Genomic DNA, 27,465 nt, shown 5'->3' on the forward strand with positions numbered 1-27,465 from the left:
TCTACAGTGGTGCAAGTGAACATATTGTGAATTGTTCGATTGATTTCGTCATCTCCCCTCGTTCTGGTCAAAGGTCACACGCACGGCAATTTTTTTAGCGTGATATAAACATTGCTTTCGTGAATTATGGAGTGAAAACGATAATGTCGTCGAGGCGGGAAAACTGCGCTTTGTGCAAACAGCGCATGCTCTCTATCGAGCGTGACAAGCTGGGCGTGGTATGCTGATCTATTTATCCGTTTACAGAGTGAGTAACATGAAGAGATTCGACTGATCACGATATGATGAAAACATCCTGGCTGGAAATCCAGAAACCCAACAGAAGAAGAAGAATTATTTCACCGTTAGAAAAATGAACACCTGGGAAATGCCAGGTGAATAGACATAGCCGATACTACTAAGACCTACATAAAACCATAAAGTTCAAAAGCCGATGATACTTATCTCATGAGGGCATTTTAAACACTGACCGCATACTGAGCATATCTAGGTCGTCAACTGTGTTTACACTTTCGTGCAAGCACTTTGCAAGTTCCGCCTTGCAAGCCACTGCCCTCGACGACCCAAGCCATAGTGGCAGTGCGTAGAAGGATGTGGAAACTATCATTTTTCCCTTAAAATGTGTTGTATTTAACGTTTTACTTCTAATCGGACAGCACAATAACGATTATTTTAGCTGCATGATAGTAACTGTGATGAGCAGTAACACTGGAGAGTGATTTGGAGCTACAACTTTGAATGATTTGGGAGAGGATTGTTTGCTTTCTTGCTTTCCAGAAGGAGAGTCACTTTATTGAGTGCAAGTTTAAACAGGTTTTGGTGGGAAAACACCGAAGTGAGACATTTATTGCTGCATAAGCTTTCCGAACCATCACTTTTGTGTGTATACTCGAAGCATCTGATCGTCTTTTCTACGTGCACAGGGAGCTAATAATCGAAGAATACATATTTTTCCTATCAATTGATAAAATTTGGTCTGGTACCTGCCCAAATTTTAGACAGGGTATTTTTGATAGGCTATGAGACTAACAAATTTGTCACCAGTTCGTACATTTGGTGATAGAAGAGGTGACTGATATTAGGGTCATCATTTTCGTGCATTCAAATTTGGTAGAACATGGTTGATTGTGATGAAAGTACTGGGTAGGTTTCCCACCAAGGTTCAAAGGTCACCGTGCTGCGATGAAAATATGCGGCCGATAAACTGATAAAGCCCCATAAATTATGACTAATCGCAAATTTAAATTAAAACTGAGTTAGGGAGCCGGAGATATTCATGCATAGATGTTGATGCATGTGCGCAACAGGAAAGTGTTTTTTTTTAGCTAATAGCACATTTCCGAGATCAAATTGCTGAACCTTCACTGCAGCTTCAGTCTCTGAGTGAGAGTTCTGGACCTGCGAACCATCAGAACCATTGCTTTTTGAGCTGTGAAACATGGCGAGAAAATGTCTTTTGTTGATGACCTCCTTCGCGTTCGGTAAGTGTGTGTTATTTTCCTTGAACCACATTGCTGCCAATATCGATGGACGTGATGATTTGTCGAGGACAGGCAACTCCATGCAATACTGATGTCAATGCCATAAGAAACTGTTTTCGCGTCACACTTTTCATTCTTTTCTTTCAATATGGACACCCTTGTAAAGGAGCAAGTTACTCACCCTGGATATTATATTTTATCACGAGGAAAGTTAGTCTTATGCTGAAAGAGTGAGTTACCAACAAACATACCTTCAAGCCCGCCTAAAGTATTCAAAGGCCTTCGTTGGCGCCACATTGTCTCATCAGAATTTTACCTACAAGATTACAATTTCAATGGAAAACAAAAGGCTATCACACCTCCATAATCCTCTTACAAACTAAAACAAAGGCGATCCCAGGGATTGCCAAAAAGGCCTTTAACTACGAGCAGCGTTCATTTTACACTTTCCATCACCCATTAGCATTCTTTGAAATCGCTGTTTAAGTTCAGGAAGGTATATAATGTTTCTACTCGCAAGAGCATAAAAATACCATTTATCTCTGGACTATTGTTTGTGTGACGGAAAAATCGATTCTGGTTTTTCCACATTTCCGTTCCAGAACAGCACTTTCTGAATATCGCTATTTAAATGTCGTTGGTGAAAGTCTAAAGTTCGTGTTGCGCGTGATATGACGATAAGTCCCAACCATTTTTCAGGACAAGTTTGACAATCTCAATGGCGAAAACATTTTATATAATACTTGGAGGGGATGTAGCCTTAAGGTAGAATAGCCACCCGCTTGCGGAACTTTGACTTTTGAAGTAAAATAATCACTGGGGTTTAGGCAGCACAGTGAGATCAACTGTAGTTGAATTTAGCATGAGCTTTCGAAGACAACAGTCTCCTTCATCAGATGCTTGAGACTGTAGTCTTCGAAAGCTCGTGCTAAATTCAACTACAATTGATCTCAGTGTGCTACCTAAACCCCAGTGATTATCTACTTTTATCAAATATGGCTACCTGTCACATACCTGTCAACAATGTAAGATAAAAAGTAATCCATGAGCCTGGCAAGTGTTATAAACATTTCAATGTTTAACTAAGCTGTTACTTGCTGTGCGCTTACACGTAAAAACTTCACTTAGCCACTAAAATCGGCCACCAAAAACGACTTATTACTGATTTCCCCATAACAACTGTGGAAATACGATAGAGATCAGGAGAGAAGGACGCTATCACGTAGTACTGTTGTGTTTTGAAATTTCCCTGAACTTTATTTATTAGTGGAGTCAGGACGAGATGTCGTGAACGCGATGTGGATTAGTTTAGCAGTGGTTTTATGACAGATAATGACATTTAATGGCATTTTCATGACATTTCAATGGCGTGTTTGCAGCGGATACTGTGTCGTTTATTGTTGTTATAAGTTTTTTTTTATCATTCATCATTAATGATTTGAATTTGCGTTTTCTGGTGACTGGTTTTACCTTTATTTTTGATATACCATTATGAATTTATCAAAGCAAGGCAAATCTCGATTTGCTGGCTGTAACTCTTGATCTATTTCCAAGTTTTCTTGGTGAGTTCGTAAAGTACTGTTAAAGTTTGTTCTCATTATGTTAAAAGTGCCTTGCGTCCATCTTATTAATGCGCCCTCACTTACGAATGAATTTCAGTCCAGACTGGAACTCATATGTAAACAGCAACATGGGGTATGGTGCACACTTCGTTGTGTAGATAATGCTAAAATACTTTGCATTTGAATGCATTTTAGAAAGAAAATCAGGGAAGTTGCTTAACTTTTTCTCGCAGAAACAATGGAAAATGCTATCCACATTCAAAGCTTTCAGTTTCTCTAAAGGGAGGCGGTCGTCGGAACTTTGCTCAAAGGTTGCCAGGGACCCCTACGACCGATATAAACACTGTATCTAGGGTCCGTTGGCGATTGATAAAAGTTAAAACATGTTTATTAACAATGAATATCGTAAAATTTAAATGTTGCAGCTATGCTTACCTGATGCATCTAGATATCATGCATGAAATAAATTGTTTGTAAACAAGAAAGTCGAACATGCGCAGTTCCGACGACCTCGTCCCTTTAATCATGTAAGGATTCGATAGCAATATCTACCGGAACGCTGACGATAAATTTCACCAAGCTGTATCGCAAAGTTAATTTCTCAAGACACATCTGTATCTGTACGTTATGCGTGGGAGGTGGCACACAGACTATATCCATTTCGTTGTGAGATTACTGATAGCGAATATCAGTACATTTATATGACACCAATTTTTTGTCTGTGTTATGCATCGGTTCACTCGGACATAGGTTTTGGCAGCGACGTTATCTGAGATACGAAGCTCCATGCTATCATTAAGGTGCTGAGATTTATGGCCAGTCGCATCTAAATATTGTCAGGGCTCTGTCTAATAATTTTAATAGGAGAGTTTCAGGGTTGAAGGATGCTTGAATCTCAGAGGTTGAGAATTTTGATAAATTATATTAAATATATACTTTCCGATCACGAGAGAGAGAGAGAGAGAGAGAGAGAGAGAGAGAGAGAGAGAGAGAGAGAGAGAGAGAGAGAGAGAGAGAGAGAGAGAGAGAGAGAGAATAAAAATAATTTATTTACTTGATAATGATAATAATTCAATTATAATAACTGTTAGCAAAATAAATAGACAGACAGACAGACAGAGATTAGGGACAGAGAGATGGAGACAGAGACAGACACACGGAGACAGACATCTCTCTCATGTTCTCATAATCCACATGACTTTTAAATTCGGGCTGTACAATCGTAGACAGTAGTGTCCACGGTACAATGAAGTTTGGGAAATCATGGAGCTCCGATTCTAACTCAATGGGGAAACTATGCGAACCATCAGATGAAATCACGACATTCCAGAATACGTGTCAATGTAAGAAAATACTGTGTTATCATTTTCGAGTAATTTCTTCGATTTAAAGAATACGGTTTCTGATTGAATTGTTCACAGGGTATCAGTGATTGTCGTATAGGAGGGCGTGCTTCCAAACCGGGCCTGACCACATCATACTATGAAAGCGTCCGTTTTAAAGCAAGAATAATCTAACTTTTGCGAAAAAACAACCAATTGAAAGCTGCATATATGTGAGGATATTTATTTACACATCCTTGGGACATATTTCAGGATTTGAAATCTGTTTAAATGGCAATGATAAACTGGATATCACACCTAGTAGTATCGTTATTGTCTCTGCTTTTACGGATAAAAGTAAATAATGAATGCAAAAGACACTTGAGGACAAGTGCAATTTTAGGGTGGATTAGCAGCGAAGGAAATCGGCTTTTGACCGGTAACAATGAAATTGTCCTTGGACAAATATTTGGGAAGATTTTTTACATTTCCTTGAAGGAAAAAACACACGAAAAGTGAAAAAAGGCAACACCAGCAACAAGCGTGACCTTGTTAACACCTATGTTTTCTGTGACGTTCGCGTCGCTTCTATAATTCGGGCGTCTCCTCACTCAACTCGCACATTCACAGACAATCGTCTGAACAACAGATTCTCTCTATATCAGCAAGTCGTTATACTGCGTGGAAATCATGGCAGAAACCGCTCCAGCAAAGAAACCCAGGGCAGCTCCTACCCATCCAAAGACCATCGACATGGTTGTTGAGGCCATCAAGTCTTTGAAAGACAAGAAAGGTAGCTCCGTCCAGGCCATCAAAGCCTACATCACTTCTCACTATCCCACTGTCAGCGAGTCTCACCTGACCTCCAGCCTTCGTCGTGCTCTCAAGTCCGGTCTTGAATCTGGTGTCCTGGTTCGTCCGAAGGGGTCAACGGCCACCGGTGTCACCGGCCGTCTTCGCGTCGGCAAGCTGCCCGAGAAACCAAAGAAGAAGAAGCCGGCCAAGAAAGCTACTCCAAAGAAGAAGCCAGCTAAGAAACCCAAAGACAAGAAGCCGAAAGAGAAGAAAGTGACCAAGACGAAAAAGGCTAAATCCACTCCTAAGAAAACCGCCAAGAAAACTCCGAAGAAGGACAGCAAGCCAAAGAAGCCAGCCAAGAAGGCGACAAAGAAACCAGTCAAGAAAGCAACAAAGAAACCTGTCGCCAAAAAGACACCAAAGAAGACATCCAAACCGAAGAAACCCAAGACAAAGGCTGAGAAGAAATAAATCTCAGCTAAACTACAAAACCCAAACCAAACGGTCCTTTTCAGGGCCAACACATCCTCCGAAAGAGTATACCTTACCTTGTATGTATGTAGTATGTATGTATGTATGTATGTATGTATGTATGTATGTATGCATGTATGTATGCATGCATATACGATGAGTTAAAAAAAGTTAAAAAAAGGCTTACATGTACATGTATGTATGTTAGACGAGTGAATATATTGGTCTTTTCAAGATAAATTTAAAACGCTTACCACTAAGAATTGGATGTCTGTATAATGCCACGAATGTATGTTGTTGTTTATGGATGAGTTGGTGGATGGCTGTGTCCACGGATGAAAGAAAATGGCTTACCATTAGGTAATGAGTGAATTGGAAAAGAAAAAACAATTAGAACAATGCATGTCCAGTCCCTTACTGCCGAAATCGTATCTTTGCACAGGATTTTTCGATAGTTATTTGTTATTGTTCCTAACTTATACATTTAGGCGTCAATCAAGCCAGGTTTTACAACCAACCTACGTATCCTATTATCCCCGTCGACCCTTACACCCGACTAGTCCCCGACACATTGTGTCAGTCATACACCATCCATGTCCCAAAACTTTACTTGGGGGATTTGCCCCGCTACATGTAAGGAGCTACAGCGCGACGGTAGTGCTGGTGGCAACAACCAATCACTCAGTTGAGGGATACAGCCAGCCGCCAGTGAATTGGGAACTCAGTCCATACACACTAGAATCGTCCATTTTATCTCCCATGTTTTGACCTACATACCCGGATGACATCTACCATTGTAAATTCAAGCAGAGTCATAAACCAGCTATGATAACCGCTACAACCCGTGACCAATCTTATTCATTGTACACAGCTTTAAAGCGACTAGGTGTTTGATTAATTCTCACCTGTAATCACTGTATGAGAAAGTCTTTGAACATTTTCAATGTTAAAGACACTCTGCAGAAGCGCCATCTTTATTAATGGTCAGCATATCTGACTGCGAATGACCTCTGTAAAATTCTCAGACTGAAAGCGTGATTATGTTTGTTTGACAATTTTCTATATACGCATCACCATTAATTAGATATTGAATGCGCGATTACTTATTTTCAAGAATATGAATATTGTATATTGTGCAATGTTTTCCTAAATTCACACTCGGCTCATCACCTGCATGCACCATAAGTAATGCCATACCCACTTTCTACACATCTAGTGCGTGGAACTCCCTTGTTATGATAACTGTGAACAGGTTTGGCTTTACTTTATTTGATCGCATTTGTTAATTTTCGACGATAGAACATACGAAAGTACAAATTTTAACGTCAATTTATCAAAACTCTCAACCTCTGAGTTTCAGGCACCCTGAAACTCTCCTATTAAAATTATTAGACAGAGCCTAACAATATTTGGGTGCAGACTGTGCCATAAATCTACTTTATATCCAGCACCCTTAATGATAGCATAGAGCTTCGTATTTCAGATAACGCCGCTGCCAAAACCTATGTCCGAGTGAACTCATGCATAACACAAACAAAAAATTGATGTCATATAAATGTACTGATATTCGCTGTCAGTAATCTCACAACGGAATTGATATAGTCTGTATGCTTTTTCCATGCATAGCGTACAAGTACAGAATTGGCGCCAGGTATTGAGAAATTTACATAGCTGTCGCGTTACTGTAGATATTGCTCGTCAATCTTACACACAGGAACTAAAGCCGTGACTTTTGATAACATTTTAAATTCTTCTTTTTGCCAAAAAAAACCAAGCATCGTATTTTCTTCTGAAATATAATTCAATTCAAAGTGTAACTGAACAAACGATTTGTGCATGACATGCTATGTTATATTTACATATGAATTCTCGTGCGGACTGAAATTCCGTCATTGATAGCATTGAATCTTACAGAGATAGGGCGTCTTAATAAGACGGACGCCAGGACTACTATGAGCACAAAGAAACGGTACTTTACGAACTCACCAAGCAAACATGAAAATGCATCAAGAGTTACAGCCAGCAAATGGAGCTTTAACTTGCTTTGATAAATTCAACATAGTTTATCAAGATAAAGGTCAAAAACAGTCACAAGAAAACCCAAATTGAAATAATTGTTGATAAAAAGCTTATATCAACAATAACAGACGAAGTATCCGCTGCATACGGGTTATTTCAATGCTGTGAAAATGTCATTAACTGTCATAAAACCACTTCTTCTCTTATCTTATCTTCATTGCGCTCACGACATCTCGTTCTGACACCACTGACTAAGGAAAAGAGTTGAAATTAAATTTCTAAACAAAATAGTACCTTATGAATGTAATTGCGTCCAACTCTCTTGTTATCTATTGTATTTCCACAGTTGTTACGGGGGAAAATTAGTCGTTTTCGGTAGCCCCATTGCAGTGGTTACGTAACGTTTTTGTATGTAAGCGCACAGAAAACTTGAAGTGGTCTACTTAAACATGTAAGCGTGTTTTACAACAAGTGTTGTGAAGAGGTGACTACTCTGTAAGGGTGACCAATACGGTAGGTTTGACTGCAGTTTTCATTTGCGCTGCTCGCTGGAAAACAACGTTTAAATTTGATCGCGGTGATCGCGAGCTAGACTTTATTCGCTCCATAGTGACGAACTCTACTCAAATTGAACGACCGCTCACTAAAATACAGAATTTGTATATTGACGACATCATACTAAAGGGGAGGTTTTCATGAATCTTGTGTATTGCGATCGCCACCTCGATTTCTTGTCGCACACTCTCGAAAAAAGTCACACTTATTTATATGCTCCATGATGATTTTTGCAAGACGTTTTATTAACTCGCGAACTGAAAAATGATCGATGAGATATGTTTGTGTCAGCATACGTTTTACTATTATGGAAAGCAGTATCTTTTTATAAAGAAGATATGTTAATGTATAGACAGTGGAAGTGAGTCTCTCTTCTACTTTCTATGGTTCATGTGTGAGACTTGTCTAGCCGATTTCCATCTACCCCGCCTGCCTGTTGTCACTCATACGGCAGTATGCGGCATGAGCGGCTTTTCGTAGGCATCGCTGGCTTTATTATAAAGTGTTCGTTTTTACCATCTATTAATCTGGTTTATCGAAAAAAAAAAAACACACGCCTATTTGCATATTGATATTGAACACCAAAAGAAAGAATTGATCAGAAACCTAGTCAATTTAAAGCTGTGTGCATTGAATAAAATAAGTCACAGGTTGTAGCGTTATCATAGATTCTATCATGTTTATCATAACAATAAGACTGGTTTATGACTCTGCTTGAATTTACAATGGTACATGTCATCCGGGTATGTAGGTCAAAACATGGTAAATAGAATGGTTGCTTCTAGTGTGTATGGACTGAGTTAACAAGTCGCTCTGTGTCGCCACCAGCAGAACTTTGGCTGCTTGCATTTATCATGGGCTAAATCCTCAAGCAAAGTTTGGAGACAGGGACCTTACATGTATGACACAATGTTCTACCTCCTTGACCGGGCGAAGTCGGGCTGAAGGACCGAAAGAGATCATAGATATGCGGGTTGGTTGTAAAACCTGACTTATAAATTGACGCCAAAACGATCATTAATCCGTAAATAAGAACGATAATGATTTATTTTGCAAAATCCTGGGTAAATTTACTATTTCGGCAGTGACATTTAGTGTTCAACTTATTTTTCTTTTTTAATTCCAACGTTGCCTCAATGGTCATCATTTTCTTTCATCCGTAGGAAAAGCAATCCACCAACCCATCGATCAACACACTTATATTCGTGTATTTTCCAGACACATCTAATACTTACCAGTAAGCCTTTTTTTACTTTTTTTAACTCATCCTACATACATACATACATACATACATACATACATACATACATACATACATACATACATACATACATACATACATACATACATACATACATACATACATACATACATACATACATGGTAAGGTATACTCTTTCGGAGGATGTGTTGGCCCTGAAAAGGACCGTTTGGTTTGGGTTTTGTAGTTTAGCTGAGATTTATTTCTTCTCAGCCTTTGTCTTGGGTTTCTTCGGTTTGGATGTCTTCTTTGGTGTCTTCTTGGCGACGGGTTTCTTTGTTGCTTTCTTGACTGGTTTCTTTGTCGCCTTCTTGGCTGGCTTCTTTGGCTTGCTGTCCTTCTTCGGAGTTTTCTTGGCGGTTTTCTTAGGAGTGGATTTAGCCTTTTTCGTCTTGGTCACTTTCTTCTCTTTCGGCTTCTTGTCTTTGGGTTTCTTAGCTGGCTTCTTCTTTGGAGTAGCTTTCTTGGCCGGCTTCTTCTTCTTTGGTTTCTCGGGCAGCTTGCCGACGCGAAGACGGCCAGTGACACCGGTGGCCGTTGACCCCTTCGGACGAACCAGGACACCAGATTCAAGGCCGGACTTGAGAGCACGACGAAGGCTGGAGGTCAGGTGAGACTCGCTGACAGTGGGATAGTGAGAAGTGATGTAGGCTTTGATGGCCTGGACGGAGCTACCTTTCTTGTCTTTCAAAGACTTGATGGCCTCAACAACCATGTCGATGGTCTTTGGATGGGTAGGAGCTGCCCTGGGTTTCTTTGCTGGAGCGGTTTCTGCCATGATGTCCACGTAGTGTAACAACTTGCTGTTATAGAGAGAATGTGTCGTTCAGACGATTGTCTGTGTATGTTTGAGTCGAGTGAGGAGACGCCCGAATTATAGAAGCGACGCGAACGTCACAGAAAACATAGGTGTTAACGAGGTCACTCTGGGTGCTGGTGTTGCCATTTTTTCACTTTCCGTGTGTTTTTTTCCTTCAAAGAAATGTAAAAAATCTTCCCAAATATTTGTCCAAGGACAATTTCATTGTTACCGGTCAACAGCCGATTTCCTTCGCTGCAAAATCGTCACAAATTGCACTTGTCCTTAAGCGTCTTTTGCATTCGTTATTTACTTTTATCCATAAAAGCAGAGACGATAACGATACTGCTAATGTGACACTTAGTTAAATTTAAACAGATTTCTAATCCTGAAATACGTCCCCTAGATGTGTAAATAAATGTCTTCACATATATGCAGCTTTCAATTGGTTGTTTATTTGCAAAGTTTAGATTATTACAAGGGTGGGATTTACCAGTAAATCTCATGTCTTACTTTGAAACGGACGCTCTCGTAGCATGATATGTCAGGTCGGGATCGGAAGTGCGCCCTCGAATACGACAATCACTGATACCCGGCGAAAACTTTTATTGGCAACCGTATGCTTTAAATTAAAGGAATTACTCTAAAATAATGCCACAGAGTTTTCATACATTGACACGTATTCTAGAGTGTCGTTATTCATCTGATGGTTTGCATAGTTTCCCAAACCTCATTGTATCGTAGACACTGCTATCTATGATTGTAATATGTACAGCCCGAATTTAAAAGTCATGTGGGTGATGGGAACATGAGAGAGATGTCTGTCTCCGTGTGTCTGCCTCTGTCTCTCTGTTTCTGTCTCCATCTATCTGCCCCTATCTCTCTGCCTCTCTCTGCCTCTCTGCCTGTCTCTCTCTCTCTCTCTCTCTCTCTCTCTCTCTCTCTCTCTCTCTCTCTCTCTCTCTCTCTCTCTCTCTCTCTCTCTCTCTCTCGTGATCGGAAAACTGCTATCATGATACCAAAATTAAATTGATGGAAACTGCGGACATTGTCAAAGAGTTCTTTATTTTCACTTTATTTCCACAACATCAGTGACTCTTGGTGCAGGATTGCCGGAAGCATTCTTTGAGGGCTCGAACCGATTTAGGAGTGACAGTGTGCAGCGATCAAGGAGAGAGGGAGATGAAATACCAGATACCCAAAGAGATTGCACGGATCTAAGCAATCCGGTGAGTTGAAAACTGCTAAACTGTTTATTCACAATAGGGTGGGGAATTTTGTCAATATCTTAGTCTTTTCCAGCTAGATTGCAATGATTTGCTCGACATCAGGAAGGCGAAGTCTATGCCTTGAGGCTTCAGGAAGGCTGTGAGTTGCTGTTAAAGAGCGCCCTCTGCTCAAGTGTGTGCGTGAAATTTGTCTTGCACTGCTGACTTCCGACCGACCAAAATTTTTTTATTACCCAAACCATAGTCTTCAATTTGATGAAACCACGGTCACTCAACAAGTAGAGTGACTGTGATTAATGAAGTACGGTTACTAGGACAGCACCATCATGGTACGGTGCACGTGTGAGAGCTACTGCGCCTGAGCAGCAATAATCGAAAAACAAAGTTACCATCAGTCGAAGCGCAAACCATTTTTAAAGCAGTTCGCGCCTCAAAGCTTAAACGACATTAACATTTGCTCAATCTTTCCGCAAGGAAATTTTAAGCCGCCCCTTTCAAACTGAAGAATAAAAACCATAGGTCATAGTGCAAAATCTGGTGATACAGAAACAAATTGCACAATGTTTATCGACATTCGACATTCAAAATGGCCGCCATCCTCAGGCTTGTGTTGGCTCTAATCGAAAAACGTTCACAATATCAATACGCTTTGAAATGAACGCCCACAAGAGGTATACCAAATAAGTACTACAAAAGCTTAAGAGTCCGAGTACCTGTCCCCGAGGTGCATTCTACCTTAAGGAACAAGACACCACTCTAGACTGTGAACGATGAAATATGATAGACTAAATATTGTTTTAACGGGACTTCCGATGAGATACTAGTGAAATTTCGTTTGTTTACAATTACTGTCCGTTGATACCATATGACGATTTATTTTGAGTCTACATAATTTTATGATCTTAAATACAGAGATACCCACCGACGACAGTCCACACAGGAGAGAGATTGGACGCCTTGCGGCGAGAGATGGCAAGCTTTGACGCTTTGGCATACATAATACCGCCTACAGATTCCCACTATGTAAGTGCGTTATGGTTTCTTCAAGACGCTTGAATCTTGTGCCGTATACAATAGCTTATTCATCCATTCTCTGAAGAACCAGGCTTGTTATTATGCTTTAGTTGTGGTAAAATTACTGTTGAAAATGTTGAAAGTAAATAAACACACAGGAGTGTGTATCAGTGCATATGTGATCGATCAAACGATAGGACTCGTAGTTATTCCAGACATAGGTTCTCCTTGTGTATGCCTGTCAAATTTTCCTGTCTCATTCTACAGGGCGCACCTTGTCATAGGCGGCGACGCTGGCTGACAGGAATGTCCGGCTCTGCAGGTGAGTTGGTGTCAAAATGTTTAAACAAAAAGAAAAACGAACGCATACCAGACTAACACCGGCAGCACTGCACTGAACTATTCTTACATTGGTGGATACATCTCTTGCATATGTTTCACTAAAACAAGTCACCTTTCCAATTATTGTTTTATGGGATTTAGGGCAAGGGATAAGATAAAAACACAGTTTTATGAATTGTACATGAGTTGGTATCTGAACAATGACGTTGATTATTTGTTGATATTTCAAAACATATTTCCTTTATTTCAACGGAAGCCAATTGAAGACAAAATGAGAAGAAAAGCTTACTAAATTTGGTCAAATAAACGTAAAATGCGAGCCCACTGCATAAGTAGTTCACTTTTTTCGGGATGGACCGTTGAATCTTAAAATTGGTCAAATTTGGTACAGATTGGCATCTGCAAAGCGAACATTGTTGATTGTCTCTTCAGCTTCACTGTTTTTTCTACGCTAATAACAAAAGTTTAAACATTTCTTCATTCTGTTCCAAAAAATAGTATGTCGAATATTTGTATGCGAAAGAAACAGCATGTTACCAAAGTGACCACCAAGTTCTAATGTTTCATCTATTACCTGAAATCGTCTGTCTTTCTTTCATAGCATGCATCCTAAGATTCCTTACAGCTAACTCGAAATGACCATAAATTTATCGACCGTTGACCAATTATTTCATTTTCTATAAATTTCTTTCACCTCTTCAGGCCTGTCCATTGTTACGACTGACGAGGCAGCGCTGTGGACCGATGGACGATACTTCTTACAATCCGAACAACAACTTGACTGCAATTGGAAACTCATGCGCCAAGGTGAGATACCATTTGAAAATAAGGAGTTGCCTTGTGTGCAATAAGATTGACAGTACCCACTTAAATCCCAGGAAGACAGACTTTACAATGGATGTGAGCATTGAAACGATAGTAAATAACAATATTCTGATAGCTAAGTAAGTAGCTGTGGTATTACCACAGTAAGTGAGGCTACCCACAATCCTCCATGATCTGTACACACGGAGATCACTCACTGAACTGAAGCAAATTTCTTCTGTACACAGAACAACTCGGTCCATATTTCAAAATTCTGGCAACATAGTTCTGATCATCATAATTTTCTGATTTCTCACTGTGAATAATGAGAAGATCAACCCTTTTTCTGCGGAGGAGATAGCAATTTTGTAATTTTGTCGACATAAATTTTTGACAGCCATACACAATATTTTCAAGGAAACTAAGGGAATAAGTTGCATCTGTGTTGGCGAAAGAAAGGGTATTGATTTTTTTTACTGTTCGTAACAAAGGAAATTTGCATGTCTGACAGGTGGTATCATGAAACCATCCTAGTTGCTGATAACTTTATCTTGACAAGTGTGCAATTTTTAGAACCTCCAAACATCAACTTCTCATTCAATTTTCTCTTGAATTTTAATCATAATCAATAATTTTGGAACATAGTCTTAACAAATAATCCTGAACTTGAATTGTAAGTTAAAAATTGTTAAGAAACTAATAAAATTGAAAAAGCCTTTAGCAAAAAATGTCTGAGTGAACAAATCAAGGGGAGTTGTGGGTAGCCTCACTTAGTGTGTGGTATTACCATGTTTTGTTCGTGTTTGTTTGCATGTGGGGGTCAAGGGGTCATACTGCCTTTGATTTCAATGGACTGTACCTTCACTTGTCGACCGAAAATTTGTGAAACACTCTAATTTTTAACTCACATCGTCCAAAATTTGTGTCGTCATTCGTTTATTTACGGTCACGTGATATGCGCCATTTTGGCGCCATTTACAGGTAAAAACAGTTTCCAAAATTATTAATCGGTTTGAAAGCGCTGTCTACGCATGCGCACATTGTTGAACATGTACAAGAAGATTGCCGTGTCGTCTGCGAGTGATATCAGAGGAACTTCTCAGTTTTTCAGTGAGAAAATCTGACAACGTGTGTTACACACACAAATCGACTGGCCATATTCGGGTAATAGCATATATTGTTTCCATAGGGGCCCGAGAGACGATTAAATACAGTCTGTTTCCCTTTGTTGTGAAACAGATCATTTTCGGGCCACTCTCAGGCCTTCTGGCAAACAAGCGCATGCTGTTATCCTCCTGTCTGGTCAGTGCATGTGTACATGCTGTGAACTCGTCGATAAAAGGAAAACAAAAGGAGTCAAGGTGTTGTTTTTATACAATGCAAGGTTCATGAATATTCCACACTGATAGGGATTCATTAGCATAAAATTTCAATAACGAAACAATGCTCATTAATATAATTTGCATTAAATTAATACGAATACAACCCGCATCTTGTACTGAGAGATTAGTTTTTTAAAATGAACAGTTATACAGCGAATATCTTTGTGTCGTCTCCAGGTGACGCAGATACACCAAGCGAATGGGATTGGCTGATTGATGTTCTACCATCTGGGACCGCTGAAAATCCAACCAGAGTTGCCTTTGACCCGACAGTCGTATCATTCAGTAAGTAACTAACACTGTTTTACAAACTTTACAGCAACTACGTTACAGAGAAGAGAACAATAATCATTGTGATTGGATATGGGACTGCAAATTCCAATGGCAGACGGATATTAAAATCATCTTGTGTATGTCTATTATATCATACCAGTACAGTGATGGTGCAAATATAGCGATCTGATTGGTCACGAAAAGGACCGTGGTATATTCATGATATACCACGGCTGGCACACATGCGAGCTCTCAGCTTGAGCAAACGTCCTTTTTTGAATTTCCATGCCAGAATTTAAATATATTGTCATGATATAATAGCAATAAATCACACACAACTACGGTATATCACTCGAATTTGACCAATTCTCTTCATATATGCATATGAACCGGTCAAATCTCGTGATATACCTTTGCTGGGTGTGCTTTATTGCTTAATTGACAGAGGTTTGAAACAAATCAAAATGAAACGATAGATAGAGGAATATGTAAACTTTAATTTATGAGAAAGGAATGAACAAAGTTCGTTTCTACCATCGATATTTTTCGTTGTCACTTTTCTTGTGTGTGACAGTCGAGACATATCATAGAGCAAAAACCTCAGAATACCCAACTTTTAGAGGTACATGAACGGTCGTTCCACGATTTTCTGTTGTTCATGAAATTTTAAATGGGTAGTACGCGCCTTGGAGTTGAAAGACTTACACTTTTGCTCAAAGTATACATGCGGAAACTAGAAATGATTCCCTTTCGAAATCAAGAATAGAAACAAGGCGTCACTGGGCAAAATTGGCTCTGAAGAAACAAATCAACCAATATTTACCGACTCTAAAAATTCAAAATTGTCGCCCATTTCTGTGTTAACTGTATGGGGATTAAAGTTTCGCATTTCACAAAAATAAAATTTAAATGACTCAATGAGCTTCAAATGAGCCTCAAAAAGTAGTAGACTAGAAAAGCACTGTAAAAGTTTGAGGGTCCGAATATCTTCCACAGAGGCGCATTTTGCCTTAAAGGGAAGCGGTTGTCGGAACTACGCATGTGCGATTTTCTTCTCTACAAAAGTATTTCATGCACATGTAGATGCACCATGTCAACATAGCGCAACATTTAACTTTTACGATTTACATTATGACAGCCATGTTTTAACTTTCATCAATCGCCAACGTAGCCTAGATACAGTGTTTACATCGGTCATAGGGGTTCCTAGCGACAATTGAGGGCAGTTCAGACGACTGCCTCCCTTTAAAGAATTGAGTTCAACCACATAACGACAACAATGCGTTTCGCCCAACGCATGAATTTATGCTAACTTTATCGTTTCATTCCGTTAGGTATGTATAATTCTTACAAGGATGCCTTCGAGAAATCCAGCAAACACATTGTAATGTACTCTAACGAGACGAATTTAGTTGACCTGGTGTGGACTGACCGGCCTGAATGTACCAATGAACCGCTGATGATTATGGACGTCAAGTGGGCAGGTTTGTACAGCGAAATGAATTCACATTTGATCTCAAACTGGACATTTCCCCAGAATTCTAACTCATAAAAATATTGTACTTGCATAGATTAATAAAATTTATCCACTAAAAAAAACATTATATTTCTGCAATGTTATGAATAACTGTGAAGGTTTAGTTCATGATAATAACAAAGTGTGGAATAGTTTCAGTGACGAGCCAATTTTAAATGTGATGAGAATCTCTTGTGTAATGTCAATCATATTGAATCGCCATGCGCGCACATGGTAGCTTTGTTTGTATCTTTGTAAGTATTGAAATTTTCAAGTAATAGTATAATCATCTGGAATGTATATTATACCAGCAAATGTGACTAACGTAAGTTGTTTGGGTCAATCGAGTGTACATATGCTTCCCTGGCTATATTATGATACTATAATACCATCGGTGTCGTTATTTACTGAATTTTTACTTCGCAGGACAAGAGTGGTGGGATAAGATCAAAGACGTGCGCACTGAAATGCAAAAAGTCGACGCAGACATGTTGGTACTTCATGCTTTGGACGACACTGCGTGTAAGTAGAAACCATATTAAATTTTTATCAACAGGTGTGTTCCGTAAGAGAGTTCCAATTATCATTTTCGGTATAGTGTAGCCGCAACACAAGTTTTTCTGGCATTTTGTGTATTTTTTTTGCAAATGTTCATCCAATGGTGCTTAATAACGTATTTGTAATGAAATGGCTTACTTGTGTACATTGTTTCAGGGTTGTTTAACTTGAGAGGGGCGGATATTCCAAACAACCCCGTTTTCTCAGCGTACACCATTGTCAAAATGGATGAGACAATGTGAGTAATCACTACGCCAGCATCACCGTCATTGTCATCATTATCAATATCATCGTCGTCGTCGTCGTCATAATCATAATCTCGTAATCACCGTCTGTCACCGTCATTGTCATCATACTCCAAGTCATATTAAAATTGACAATTTCCCTCCATATACATGCATAAATTATGATAGATCAAACACTTACCTTTGTTTTCAATCCTATTGCATGAATTTAAATCAATCAACTTTAGACAGTAAAAGAAGCAAATAATTTTAGCGAAATTTGGTCATTTGATATTACGATAACGACTTAAAACAAGTGTATTTGAATTCGGAATAATTATTTAACTGAAAATCTGTGTAAAACCTTTGTTTAGAGGAGTGCCGGACTATATATAGAAATAATTAAATGTTATTTTGAGTCCAAATTACAAGATATTACAGTTACAATGAAGGGCACATCGTATCGGACTGAACATCACAAAATATTCAGCAAACTTCAACAATTACACAACTATGCAAATCTTATGAAGTAAACTGTAGATCATGGAACAACACAACAATTTAACAGTTTGCTGTTTGAGATAATTAAATGTTTCATAGAAACACAGATGTACAGAGTTCCATGTACACAGAATAACCATGTTAAACTACTTTCAGCTGTCCTTCAGTGTATTAGATTCAAGAAACGGTCAGACGCTTCTTATCTGACAGTGACTTAGAGGTATTTCCGACTGATTAAAATACAGCATTAATATTGTTACTTTAAGTGACATGTTCTAAGGGAGCCGCCATCGTTTACGGCAAAATCGTTTTGAGCACCCCGTACTGTTCATCAATTTCTGGGTGACTACTTCCCATTCCTCTAAACCTCCTGGTCGTAAATAGTGACGGCTCCCAAGTCATCATATTACACACATTTCTTCACAATAGTCTGTACATCAAAAACGTGGACAAACTTGTGACTAATGTAGCTGAAATACGGGATCATCTCAAACGAAGCGACCAGTCAAGTGTTTGCGGAAACGCTCAGCAAAACCATCAATGTCTGCATATCCGAGAGTACAACACATTCCTCGGTGATCTCAACGACGAAGCCGATACGGCAGGCATCGATAAAGTTTGGATCAGTCACTTAGCCAGTTATGGTGTCTATGGCAATGTAGCTGAGGTTCGTAATTTTGAGGTGTTTTTTTGCTTAAAATGAAAAAAAAATGTGTTCAAAGAAATAACAAATATGAAATAAAATACAGTTAATTGAACAAGAAGTACTTGTATGGAAACAATTATCATCATTGAAGCGAATAATACTTTTCTTGTGCAGTTATGGACCTTGTTTTGAATCCCGAGAGAGTGTCTCCAAAACCGAGGGGAAAATTTCTCAAAGTAACACTTTGATATGAAGAGTTCTGAATAGAAAATTATATCAAGATGTGTCTGAGTAGTTGTGGAGCATCAATTGAGGGTATTCACACCTCGAAGCTTCAGTACGCTGTGCCCAGTAGTGCTGTTTCTTAACTCAGCTAGCCTGTAGAGATCGCTCTGCTAAGGATTGTTGATTAAATATGACGAATATTAACATGTACCTCAAGATTACTTTCATGTTTGTATGTTTGATGTTTCTTTTGTTTTCACGTTGAAGGCAAAACATTACTCAGCGGCTGTTCCGATCCGAATTATGAAGGCAGTAAAGAACGACAATGAAATCGAGGGAATGAAGGAAGGAAATGTAAGTATTGCAGAATATAGACTTTAAAGGCATGTAGAAGAATAAAGCTGTGCAAAGCACGACAACATCGACTTTTCATGCTACAAATTTTAAAGCCTGCGATGTGCGGACGACGAGTGTCGGCGTTCCACATGTAAATTCCTGTATACCGTGATATTTCGATAATATACAGCCGATATAGCTTTTCAAACCAACGAATACCACAGGGTATTGCAAGCAATATTGTCTAGAAGTTATGAATATGATCAATAAATGTCATGTATTAATTTTTTTCCATTATAAAAGCCTTACCTATGTCTAGTGTGTGCCTATTACTCTACCCTAGCTTTATCTGTATAGTATTTCAAAGAAAACAGTAGCCCAAATCATGGAGGGACCGTCCGTGCCCATACCTATTAATTGTCCTCCTTAATCGCCTTCATTAATTTGTTCTGCTTCCGTCTACTACCTTATGAGCTGCTAAGGAGTTATTTGGTCAGGGCGATAAGCCCCTACGTTGGTGATCGGCAGAACAAATTAATGAAGGGGATACAGATATAGACTGTTTTCTTTGAAATAGTATAGGCAGATAGCGAGGGTAAAGTAATAGGCACACACTGGACACAGGTAAGGCTTGCACAATGAAAAAAAGTTTAATACAAGACATTTATTGATCATATTCATAACTATCCCCTGTGCGAATACATGTCTCTAATTTCGTAATCTTTGATCTCGTAACAAGGCTGAGGCATCAGCGAGGAGTCCCATTTTTGCCGCCCTTTGTGTTTAACATACTCCGCCCATCGGTCTGATCAGAGGAGTGCGGACCTGTTTAGGGGAAAGTAACCCTGGGGGTTCGCTAATAATAAGACGTACGTGAGTGTGGATGTGTATAAAGAGCCAAGAGTATTTGAGTGCATGCTTGCAAGTCGGAATATCTGCACGGAGGCGATGTTAATGAATATAAATGTAAGCCTAATGTTCTCAACAGTCCCTTTTCACTTGTCTACTTGTCGATTTTATACGCGACGAACAGAAAAATATGGTTATCGAGGACACTCCCACTCGCCTGTAAGCCTTTGGCAGATTGGTAGAAAATTGCAGATATCATGCCATACTTTCATTCCCACTCACATTTTCAAGTTTCTCTTCCCATTCGACAGATACAAGACGCCATTGCCGTTAATGAGTTCTTACATTGGATCGAAAACGCCATGAAAGATGGAGAGGAGCTAACGGAAATATCGGCTGCTGCAAAACTTGCGACTTTCAGAGAGTAAGATTTCTTTCAATTTTAGGATGCCGACTCGACAGTTCCTTGTGCTCTTGACAAATGTACCATTTTATACCTTCAGCAACACACATTTTTCTCAAACAATCTACTGTTTTAGAGCAGCAGAAAATAATGCTTCAATTAAACAGCTCACTACGTGTTTTAAGGCTGGAATTTGTTGTAAAGTAACGTGAAAAGCTCAAATCAAAGGATGAGGCATGTATGACGTATCTCACATATCAAGACGAGAACACAGTACAATAAATTACCCACAATGCTGTTTGATTTGTACCAACGACATTAGTTTTCTTATAACTTTTTCAGTTCTGTATAAAAGCAATAATGTGAAGTCTCACGATAATTGATTAATTATATTTATTAAAAGTACGTTGAAATATTGTAGTATAAATTTCAAAGAAACCGTCAATTAACCATAAAAGTCACATTCTGCAGGTACTACAAATGTCACAGTTTTGGGAAGCAAGTTATGACCAACTGAAGGGGTCATTCTCTGAAAAAAGCTAGAATGCTAGCATTTCTTTGTCTTTTCTATTTGGAAAAATCAATATTCTTTTGTGGCAACTAGTCTCCCTTTTTCAATCATTTTATTCTGTATGGCTGAGGACACAATCAGTAGAAAATTTACAAAAATGCTATCTCCTCTCTCAATCAAGCACAATTTTCTTAATCCTTTAAAATGGGAATTGAGAAGAAAGGTGTCCTTAAAAGTACGTTTTCAACATTTTTACAACTAGTCCCTGATTTTGTCTACACATGAGAGACATGGTAGACTTCACAGGGGAATCTACGTTGGTACAAATCATGATGCATTATGGGAAATCTCTAGTACTGTGGTGAACACTACTTTCTCATAATTGTTTTCTTCTCGCCGTACCTTACATCATATGCCGTCATAGAGTAAAGTACAATATTTTATTTTTGTGTATTTACCGTCCTTAGTTTGATTAACAACACCAACGTAATTTTTTCGTTCCAATAGTTAACTAACTGTGCATATCTGTGTATAGAGGAAAGCTCATACGATTGATAAATCTGAAATGAATTTTTCACGCTGAAGTCGTCATATTCATCCCCGACTCTGTCGTCAAATCTCTAGGTAGACAAACAATGATTCGAACAATTGAAGACAAACAATGATTGGCAACTTTTAAAGATGACTGTATGAATAAAAGGTATACAGTCACCTGTAATCTAAATATGTCCATATATGGTCAAAGGGGCGTTCCTTGGTGTTCAAAATATACATGTGAGGGCGCTGTTTTTAAAAATCGGCCACCCCTTAAAATCTGTGATTGGTTAGATTTTCTCTTTTCATTGTAATTGTGACAAAATTGGAACAGGTGACAGTATACCTTTAAATATGATAATTCATGCCATTTAGACATTACCAACGACGATGGAATGACTTGAACGAGTAGAGTGTATATAATAATTATTATAATGATTGTCTTTTTACACAGGGAACAGCCCGATTATGTGATGCCTAGTTTTGAATCGATATCCGCCTTTGGTCCCAATGGCGCCGTAATACACTACAGGTATGCTGTGGTGAAGTACCCTTCGTACCAAGAAAGCTTCAACATGGGTCAACAAGAACAGTTCGGAAAAGTACTGAAAAATAAGCGTCGGAAAGTGTGTCCCAAGGCGCGTTGTACCTTAAAAACCAAATAGTGCAACAGTGTAGTTACTCTCACATGTTGTCGGAAAGAGTTCTTGGAATGAAACATTCTTTTTCTCTGTTCACGACGAACTTAACGTATCAGAGGTTGTTTACCTTGTGAGAGTCCTATTTTTGTGCATGTATGATATTCTTAAATTGTGTACCATTGGCTACAATCTTAGATTCCTATTCCACTGAGGAAGTTACTACAGTGTGTAGTGGATTATAATACGAGAGTGTGGGTATTTTAAATGAAAATCAAAGGAACATTGGTGTATACATGTATTTTATTGTCGTCGACGAAAGCCAGGATTGAATGAGCTCATATCATTGCCGGAAAAGATGAGAAGAAGATGTCTCTTTCTTTACAGAGGCACTTTTTCTCTACTAATTGCATTAAAAACTTATCTGTTTCATTTCACCCTAGACCAAGTGAGGAGACCAACGCCAAAATAACCAATGACAATTTGTATCTGCTTGACTCTGGGGGCCAGTTCAAGTGAGTATTTATTTATTTATTCATTATTCATTTATTTATTTATTTGGTTATTTATCTATCTATTTTCCCTGTTGGTGTGAGAGAGAGAATGAACGGGAGAGAGATAGAGATATATAGATAGACAGATAGACAGATAGATAGATAGATAGATAGATAGATAGATAGATAGATAGATAGATAGATAGATAGCTGGTCGATGGATAGATATATAGATAATTAAATAGATGAATTGATTGATTGATGGATTGATTGATCGATGATAAATTGATTTACAGACAGGAAGGTAGGCAGACAGACACCGTCAGACATATAGAGATAGACACGTTGTTATATTTATACCCACTCAGGCACGATGTTTAGATAGATTAACATTACGTCAACAAGGCGTCAGTAACTGGTAAATGATACCCATCTGTCTCGTTGGTATTCAACTTAAATCTGTTCCAAGTATATCTGCTTTTTAATGTATGGTTCTACCATGTCTTGTTCGCTTCAGGTGCGGTACCACTGTTGACACGACGAGAACGATGCACTTCGGAACTCCCAGAGAGGTTCATATGGTAAAGATCCCTATAGTTGTATCCGAATGAAGAATAACATCGCAATAACAGACAATAAAAGCAAATATTTTCACCACCTAGGGGTTCTCAGTGTATGCAGAAAGGTTCTCTCATGATGACATCGAGTGAATTTGAAAAATCGTTGAGGGTGTCGAAAATACATATTTTCCACAACTCATTATTTGTACATTGTGCACTTCCCTGTCTCCTCTCGAGTAGATTACTCTTCAGTAATGCTAATGTGAATATTAATTTGCGTTGTTGTTCACAGCAAGCGTATACCCGAGTGCTGATGGGGGTCATCGATCTGGCCATGAGTATTTTCCCAGAAGGAACCTATGGTATGAAATTGTCACTCAATTGTTTTTTGTTGCATAGTATAATCCACAGAGAAAAACGTGCATATATATTTGCAGGCCGTTTCGTCGGCAAATCTTGACAAAATTGAGAAATCATTGGCATATGTCTTTATATATATATATATATGAATTGTATATTGTGTTCAAAGTATTGTACCAACATGCCGATTGGTCGATGCCCGAAGGCCGATTTAACTGAGAAGATTATCCTGGGCGCACAATTACACAGCACCCTCCTAGAATAGGGCAGGGCTGAGCTTAATGTACGTCTTGAACTTTTAAAACCAAAGCCTGGTGTTTCCAGGGTTAGCCAAATAACTGTACTTATATGCGTTTCTTCTGTAAGGTCGCGATATCGATGCACACGCTCGTCAGCCTCTTTGGAACCACGGTTGGGACTATCGACACGGAACTGGACACGGCATCGGCGCTATGTTGAATGTGCACGAAGGTAACATATTTAAAGGTCGAGCATTTCGATTTTTACTCTTCACGATTTCTGCAACATTGCAATCTGGGAAATACTGCAAAGTTATTCAGGAACTATTTTGAAGTCATCATCAAACACGTTAGCATAGCGTCTGCCGTGTATAATGCCTGTAACTTGAAATGTCGCATGGGATAGTGACATTCAACTTACATCACGAGCTCTATAAGGCCTTCGGGGCCGCATTCCTCTTCTAAAAGTGCACATCCTTTGTAATGGGGTGGTCATCTACGCATGTGATTATAACAGGCATCGATGCTCGCCAATGATCGCAATGTCAGGAAACTAACCTTTCCAATATTTGTTGTAAATCTAGGACCACATCGTATCAGAATCGGATACCGCGAGGGAGAAGCCCCGCTAGAGTATGGAATGTTTGCATCTGACGGTAAGGGTTCCCAGAAAACGAATAACGTATGGTATGTACGAATGGAGGGATACCAAGCAAACGCCTTCTTATCAGTTGAGACTATCTGAGAGCTTCAGTCTGTATTCTGCACGATTGTATTGTGACAGTGAATATGATTATGTCAGCAATTTTGAAACTTGGTCACATAGGGCGAACAAGGTCAAAGTTGCGCTTTTCTCTGTATGCACTCCGCGTGCATTCAAAGCTACATTGGCCGATGACCATTGCATTTCACGTTGCAAGCTGGATAATTGTACCTACCGCATTGTGATTCGTCTTGCTCAATTCACTGTCTATTATGTTCAACCTAGTTTTCTGTAAACGGGTCCACCATCACCATTGATAACAATGGGATTTGTGCCAAACTATTGCGATGATATTTTAAAACGCAAACATTTCACGCTGATTATACAGTCTGGATTATACCCCTTGGAGAACCTCCCATCTCATGTTTTGCTGTCAATGACTTCACGTGAACAGACATTATCGAATGCAGCGCCCTCTAGAAAGATAGCAGCCTGCAATAAAAGTTTTCTTCATTTCCCTAGAGCCTGGTTACTATGAAGACAACGACTTTGGTGTTCGTCTCGAAACCGTCGTCATGGTGATAAATGCAGACACACCGGTACGTCAATTCCTTTCTTACGATACACTGTGCCTCGGGAACAGATCTGATGTTGATTCGTTTTCAAATACGTAGAGAAATAAAATTAGCACAGGGATAGCTAGTGGCCATTTTGAATTTGTTTTTTATTCTTAGTTTTGAAACAGAATTTTATAGAGTTTCCTTGACGAAAGTTTACCCTAAGTTTAAATCTCTCATTTTGATGGCGCGTGCTACCTTAATGGTGTTACTTTACTGTGAATATGGAGGTTTCATTGAATCACTTCAGCTAATGACCTTAAGTCAACATTTACGATCTCGGTACTTGTAATATTTCATGTTTTTGGGTCTAATATAATGCCTCCAAAATACGTACGACTTTGGGTCTACAGAAATGAAATCCTATTAAATAACCATTACCGGTCCATAAGCTGCAAATTTGATTGCCACTTTGTAAGGTTACCTTTGAAAAACACCGGGATCGTATATCGTACAACATGATTCATTTCATCTGGAAGTGACACTGCAGTTGTTGGTAATCCATCATCACACAGTCCTCATCCTATTGTGATGAAGAAAACGTGATCAAAATAGCTGATCCCTATCAATAATAATAATCTTTAACTATGAAAATGCCACAGTTTTGCGGCTGCATTTCTATATACATTTCACTGGTTGCCGTGCTATCATCAGTATTAAATATCCATGCTTCGTTATTCTACGTTTTGACAGAACAACTTCGGGGATATGAAATACTACACATTTGAACCAGTGGCGTTTGTACCATTCGAGCCAAAACTGATTAAATACGAGATGATGTCATTGGATCAGGTGAGACTATCGTGGTAATCGTGACAGTTCAAAATTTGACGATTTCAGATAAGTTAAGAAATCAGAAATTCCTGGTAAATACAGTTCGTTGAAATTAATAGAGTGCCCCTCCTAAACCGTTTTACAATTATGAATGCTTTAACTAACATATTCACACTTGCAATGAAAGCGACTGCACATACAAGTGCGCCATCTATCGCTCAAAGCTAGGCAGTCAGCGTCGTATCTAGATATGTTTCTAGGTATGTATATATGTCTGTATTTATGTGTTTATGTATTATGTACCTGTGTATTTAATTATTTCTACATTTTATTTATCAATTCATGGTTTATTATTTATTCATTCATTTATTTATTTATTCTCAGCTGAACTGGTTGAACGAGTACCACCAGAAAATACGGGAGAAGATTGGTCCCAGACTGAGGCAGAAGAACCAGGATGCCTACGATTGGATGATACGGCAAACTGAGGCAGTACCCGTTCCATACGATTCTCCAACCGACAGTGCCCAGACTATCTTCGCGAATGTTATTCTTCTAATGACCGTGACAGTTGTCTCAATATTCAATCTTTTTAATTGATGTAAACACAGTGTGTGGGATATCGAATTTTAAATTTTAAGTTGTTTTTTCGTTGTGATGTCTTTTCATACGGGACATACCTATTGAAATCTAGATAAATTTATCTTTCATCTTTGATCGTTGTAAATCGACAGAGGCTTATGGCGTCGCTCTCAATTTGAAGTAAAACTGTCACGTGTGCCAGTAAATTTCAGAACATCCGCAGTTGTAGCAATAGTGTGTCGTGAAGGAGAATGAAAGTGGTTTGCAGTTGTATCAAGTTTTTTTGTAATAGACTTTCAAAATACTAATGAATTTATTGAAGAGATCTGTCATGATTTATATATCTTATTGCGTACAAGTCATGGACCGACGAAGTTGCTTGAAGCGAAACCATATTTACCTTCAAATGATGCAACCTCTCTTTCTTGTAGGTTTTCTTTCTTTGTTTGTAGTGTAGAAACGTGTTGAAGTCCTGATGATGGTTGCATACACGCCAGAGAGGGACTCAACGTTTGTATAGTGAGTAGAGAATTTATGGAAAGGTATAACCTCGTCCCATGTTACTTTGTTATAATCTAGTAGCTATAGTTGCTATAGTGTGTGTTGATTTAGACTAGACCAAGCTGTGATCGAGATTATTGTTACATATTAAGCACTACGGAAGCAATTTAAAGATGCAAATAAAATGTAATATACTTTGAAAAATGTAAAATCACTATGTGTTATTAAAATGAAAGTGTTTCGTGAATATTGAGAGACCTGTAAAAAATATCGCATGATGCATCGCCGTGTTTTATCGAATGCGTTTTTAAATAATTGGTTGGTGCTCTGAGTTCAATTATCTAATAAAATTTATACTGTAAAATTGGCTTTATTTCGACTA

The 27,465-nt window shown here is 38.8% G+C and overlaps 3 protein-coding genes across 3 annotated transcripts; 2 read left to right on the forward strand and 1 right to left on the reverse strand.

Moving 5' to 3' along the window:
- Window positions 1–1,247: 1,247 nt before the first annotated feature.
- LOC139142104 (xaa-Pro aminopeptidase 1-like) lies at window positions 1,248–27,447 on the forward strand. Its single transcript, XM_070711927.1, has 21 exons — window positions 1,248–1,481; window positions 11,361–11,497; window positions 12,410–12,520; window positions 12,779–12,833; window positions 13,556–13,660; window positions 15,217–15,324; window positions 16,647–16,796; window positions 17,255–17,350; window positions 17,543–17,624; window positions 18,541–18,778; window positions 19,250–19,336; window positions 20,479–20,591; window positions 22,070–22,147; window positions 22,697–22,768; window positions 23,265–23,328; window positions 23,600–23,669; window positions 24,034–24,138; window positions 24,491–24,562; window positions 25,132–25,208; window positions 25,920–26,018; window positions 26,385–27,447. The coding sequence occupies exons 1-21, from the start codon at window positions 1,439–1,441 to the stop codon at window positions 26,598–26,600; spliced, it is 2,178 nt and encodes a 725-aa protein (XP_070568028.1). The 5' UTR covers window positions 1,248–1,438; the 3' UTR covers window positions 26,601–27,447.
- Window positions 4,982–5,706, forward strand: LOC139141428 (sperm-specific H1/protamine-like protein type 2). The gene has a single exon (XM_070711052.1). It carries the CDS (start codon window positions 5,056–5,058, stop codon window positions 5,632–5,634), a length of 579 nt encoding a protein of 192 aa, XP_070567153.1. The 5' UTR covers window positions 4,982–5,055; the 3' UTR covers window positions 5,635–5,706.
- On the reverse strand, window positions 9,445–10,260 carry LOC139141429 (sperm-specific H1/protamine-like protein type 2). The gene has a single exon (XM_070711054.1). The coding sequence runs from the start codon at window positions 10,245–10,247 to the stop codon at window positions 9,669–9,671; it is 579 nt and encodes a 192-aa protein (XP_070567155.1). The 5' UTR covers window positions 10,248–10,260; the 3' UTR covers window positions 9,445–9,668.
- Window positions 27,448–27,465: the final 18 nt, after the last annotated feature.

Source organism: Ptychodera flava, chromosome 10 (assembly GCF_041260155.1).
Source record: "Ptychodera flava strain L36383 chromosome 10, AS_Pfla_20210202, whole genome shotgun sequence".
Taxonomy (NCBI): domain Eukaryota; kingdom Metazoa; phylum Hemichordata; class Enteropneusta; family Ptychoderidae; genus Ptychodera; species Ptychodera flava.

Coding starts and splice junctions, on each gene's coding strand:
- LOC139141428 (XM_070711052.1), top strand. CDS start 5,056: ATGGCAGAAACCGCTCCAGCAAAGAAACCCAGGGCAGCTCCTACCCAT.
- LOC139142104 (XM_070711927.1), top strand. CDS start 1,439: ATGGCGAGAAAATGTCTTTTGTTGATGACCTCCTTCGCGTTCG. Junction 15,325..16,646: donor CCCGACAGTCGTATCATTCA/GTAAGTAACTAA, acceptor TCATTCCGTTAG/GTATGTATAATTCTTACAAG. Junction 23,329..23,599: donor CTCCCAGAGAGGTTCATATG/GTAAAGATCCCT, acceptor TGTTGTTCACAG/CAAGCGTATACCCGAGTGCT.
- LOC139141429 (XM_070711054.1), bottom strand. CDS start 10,247: ATGGCAGAAACCGCTCCAGCAAAGAAACCCAGGGCAGCTCCTACCCAT.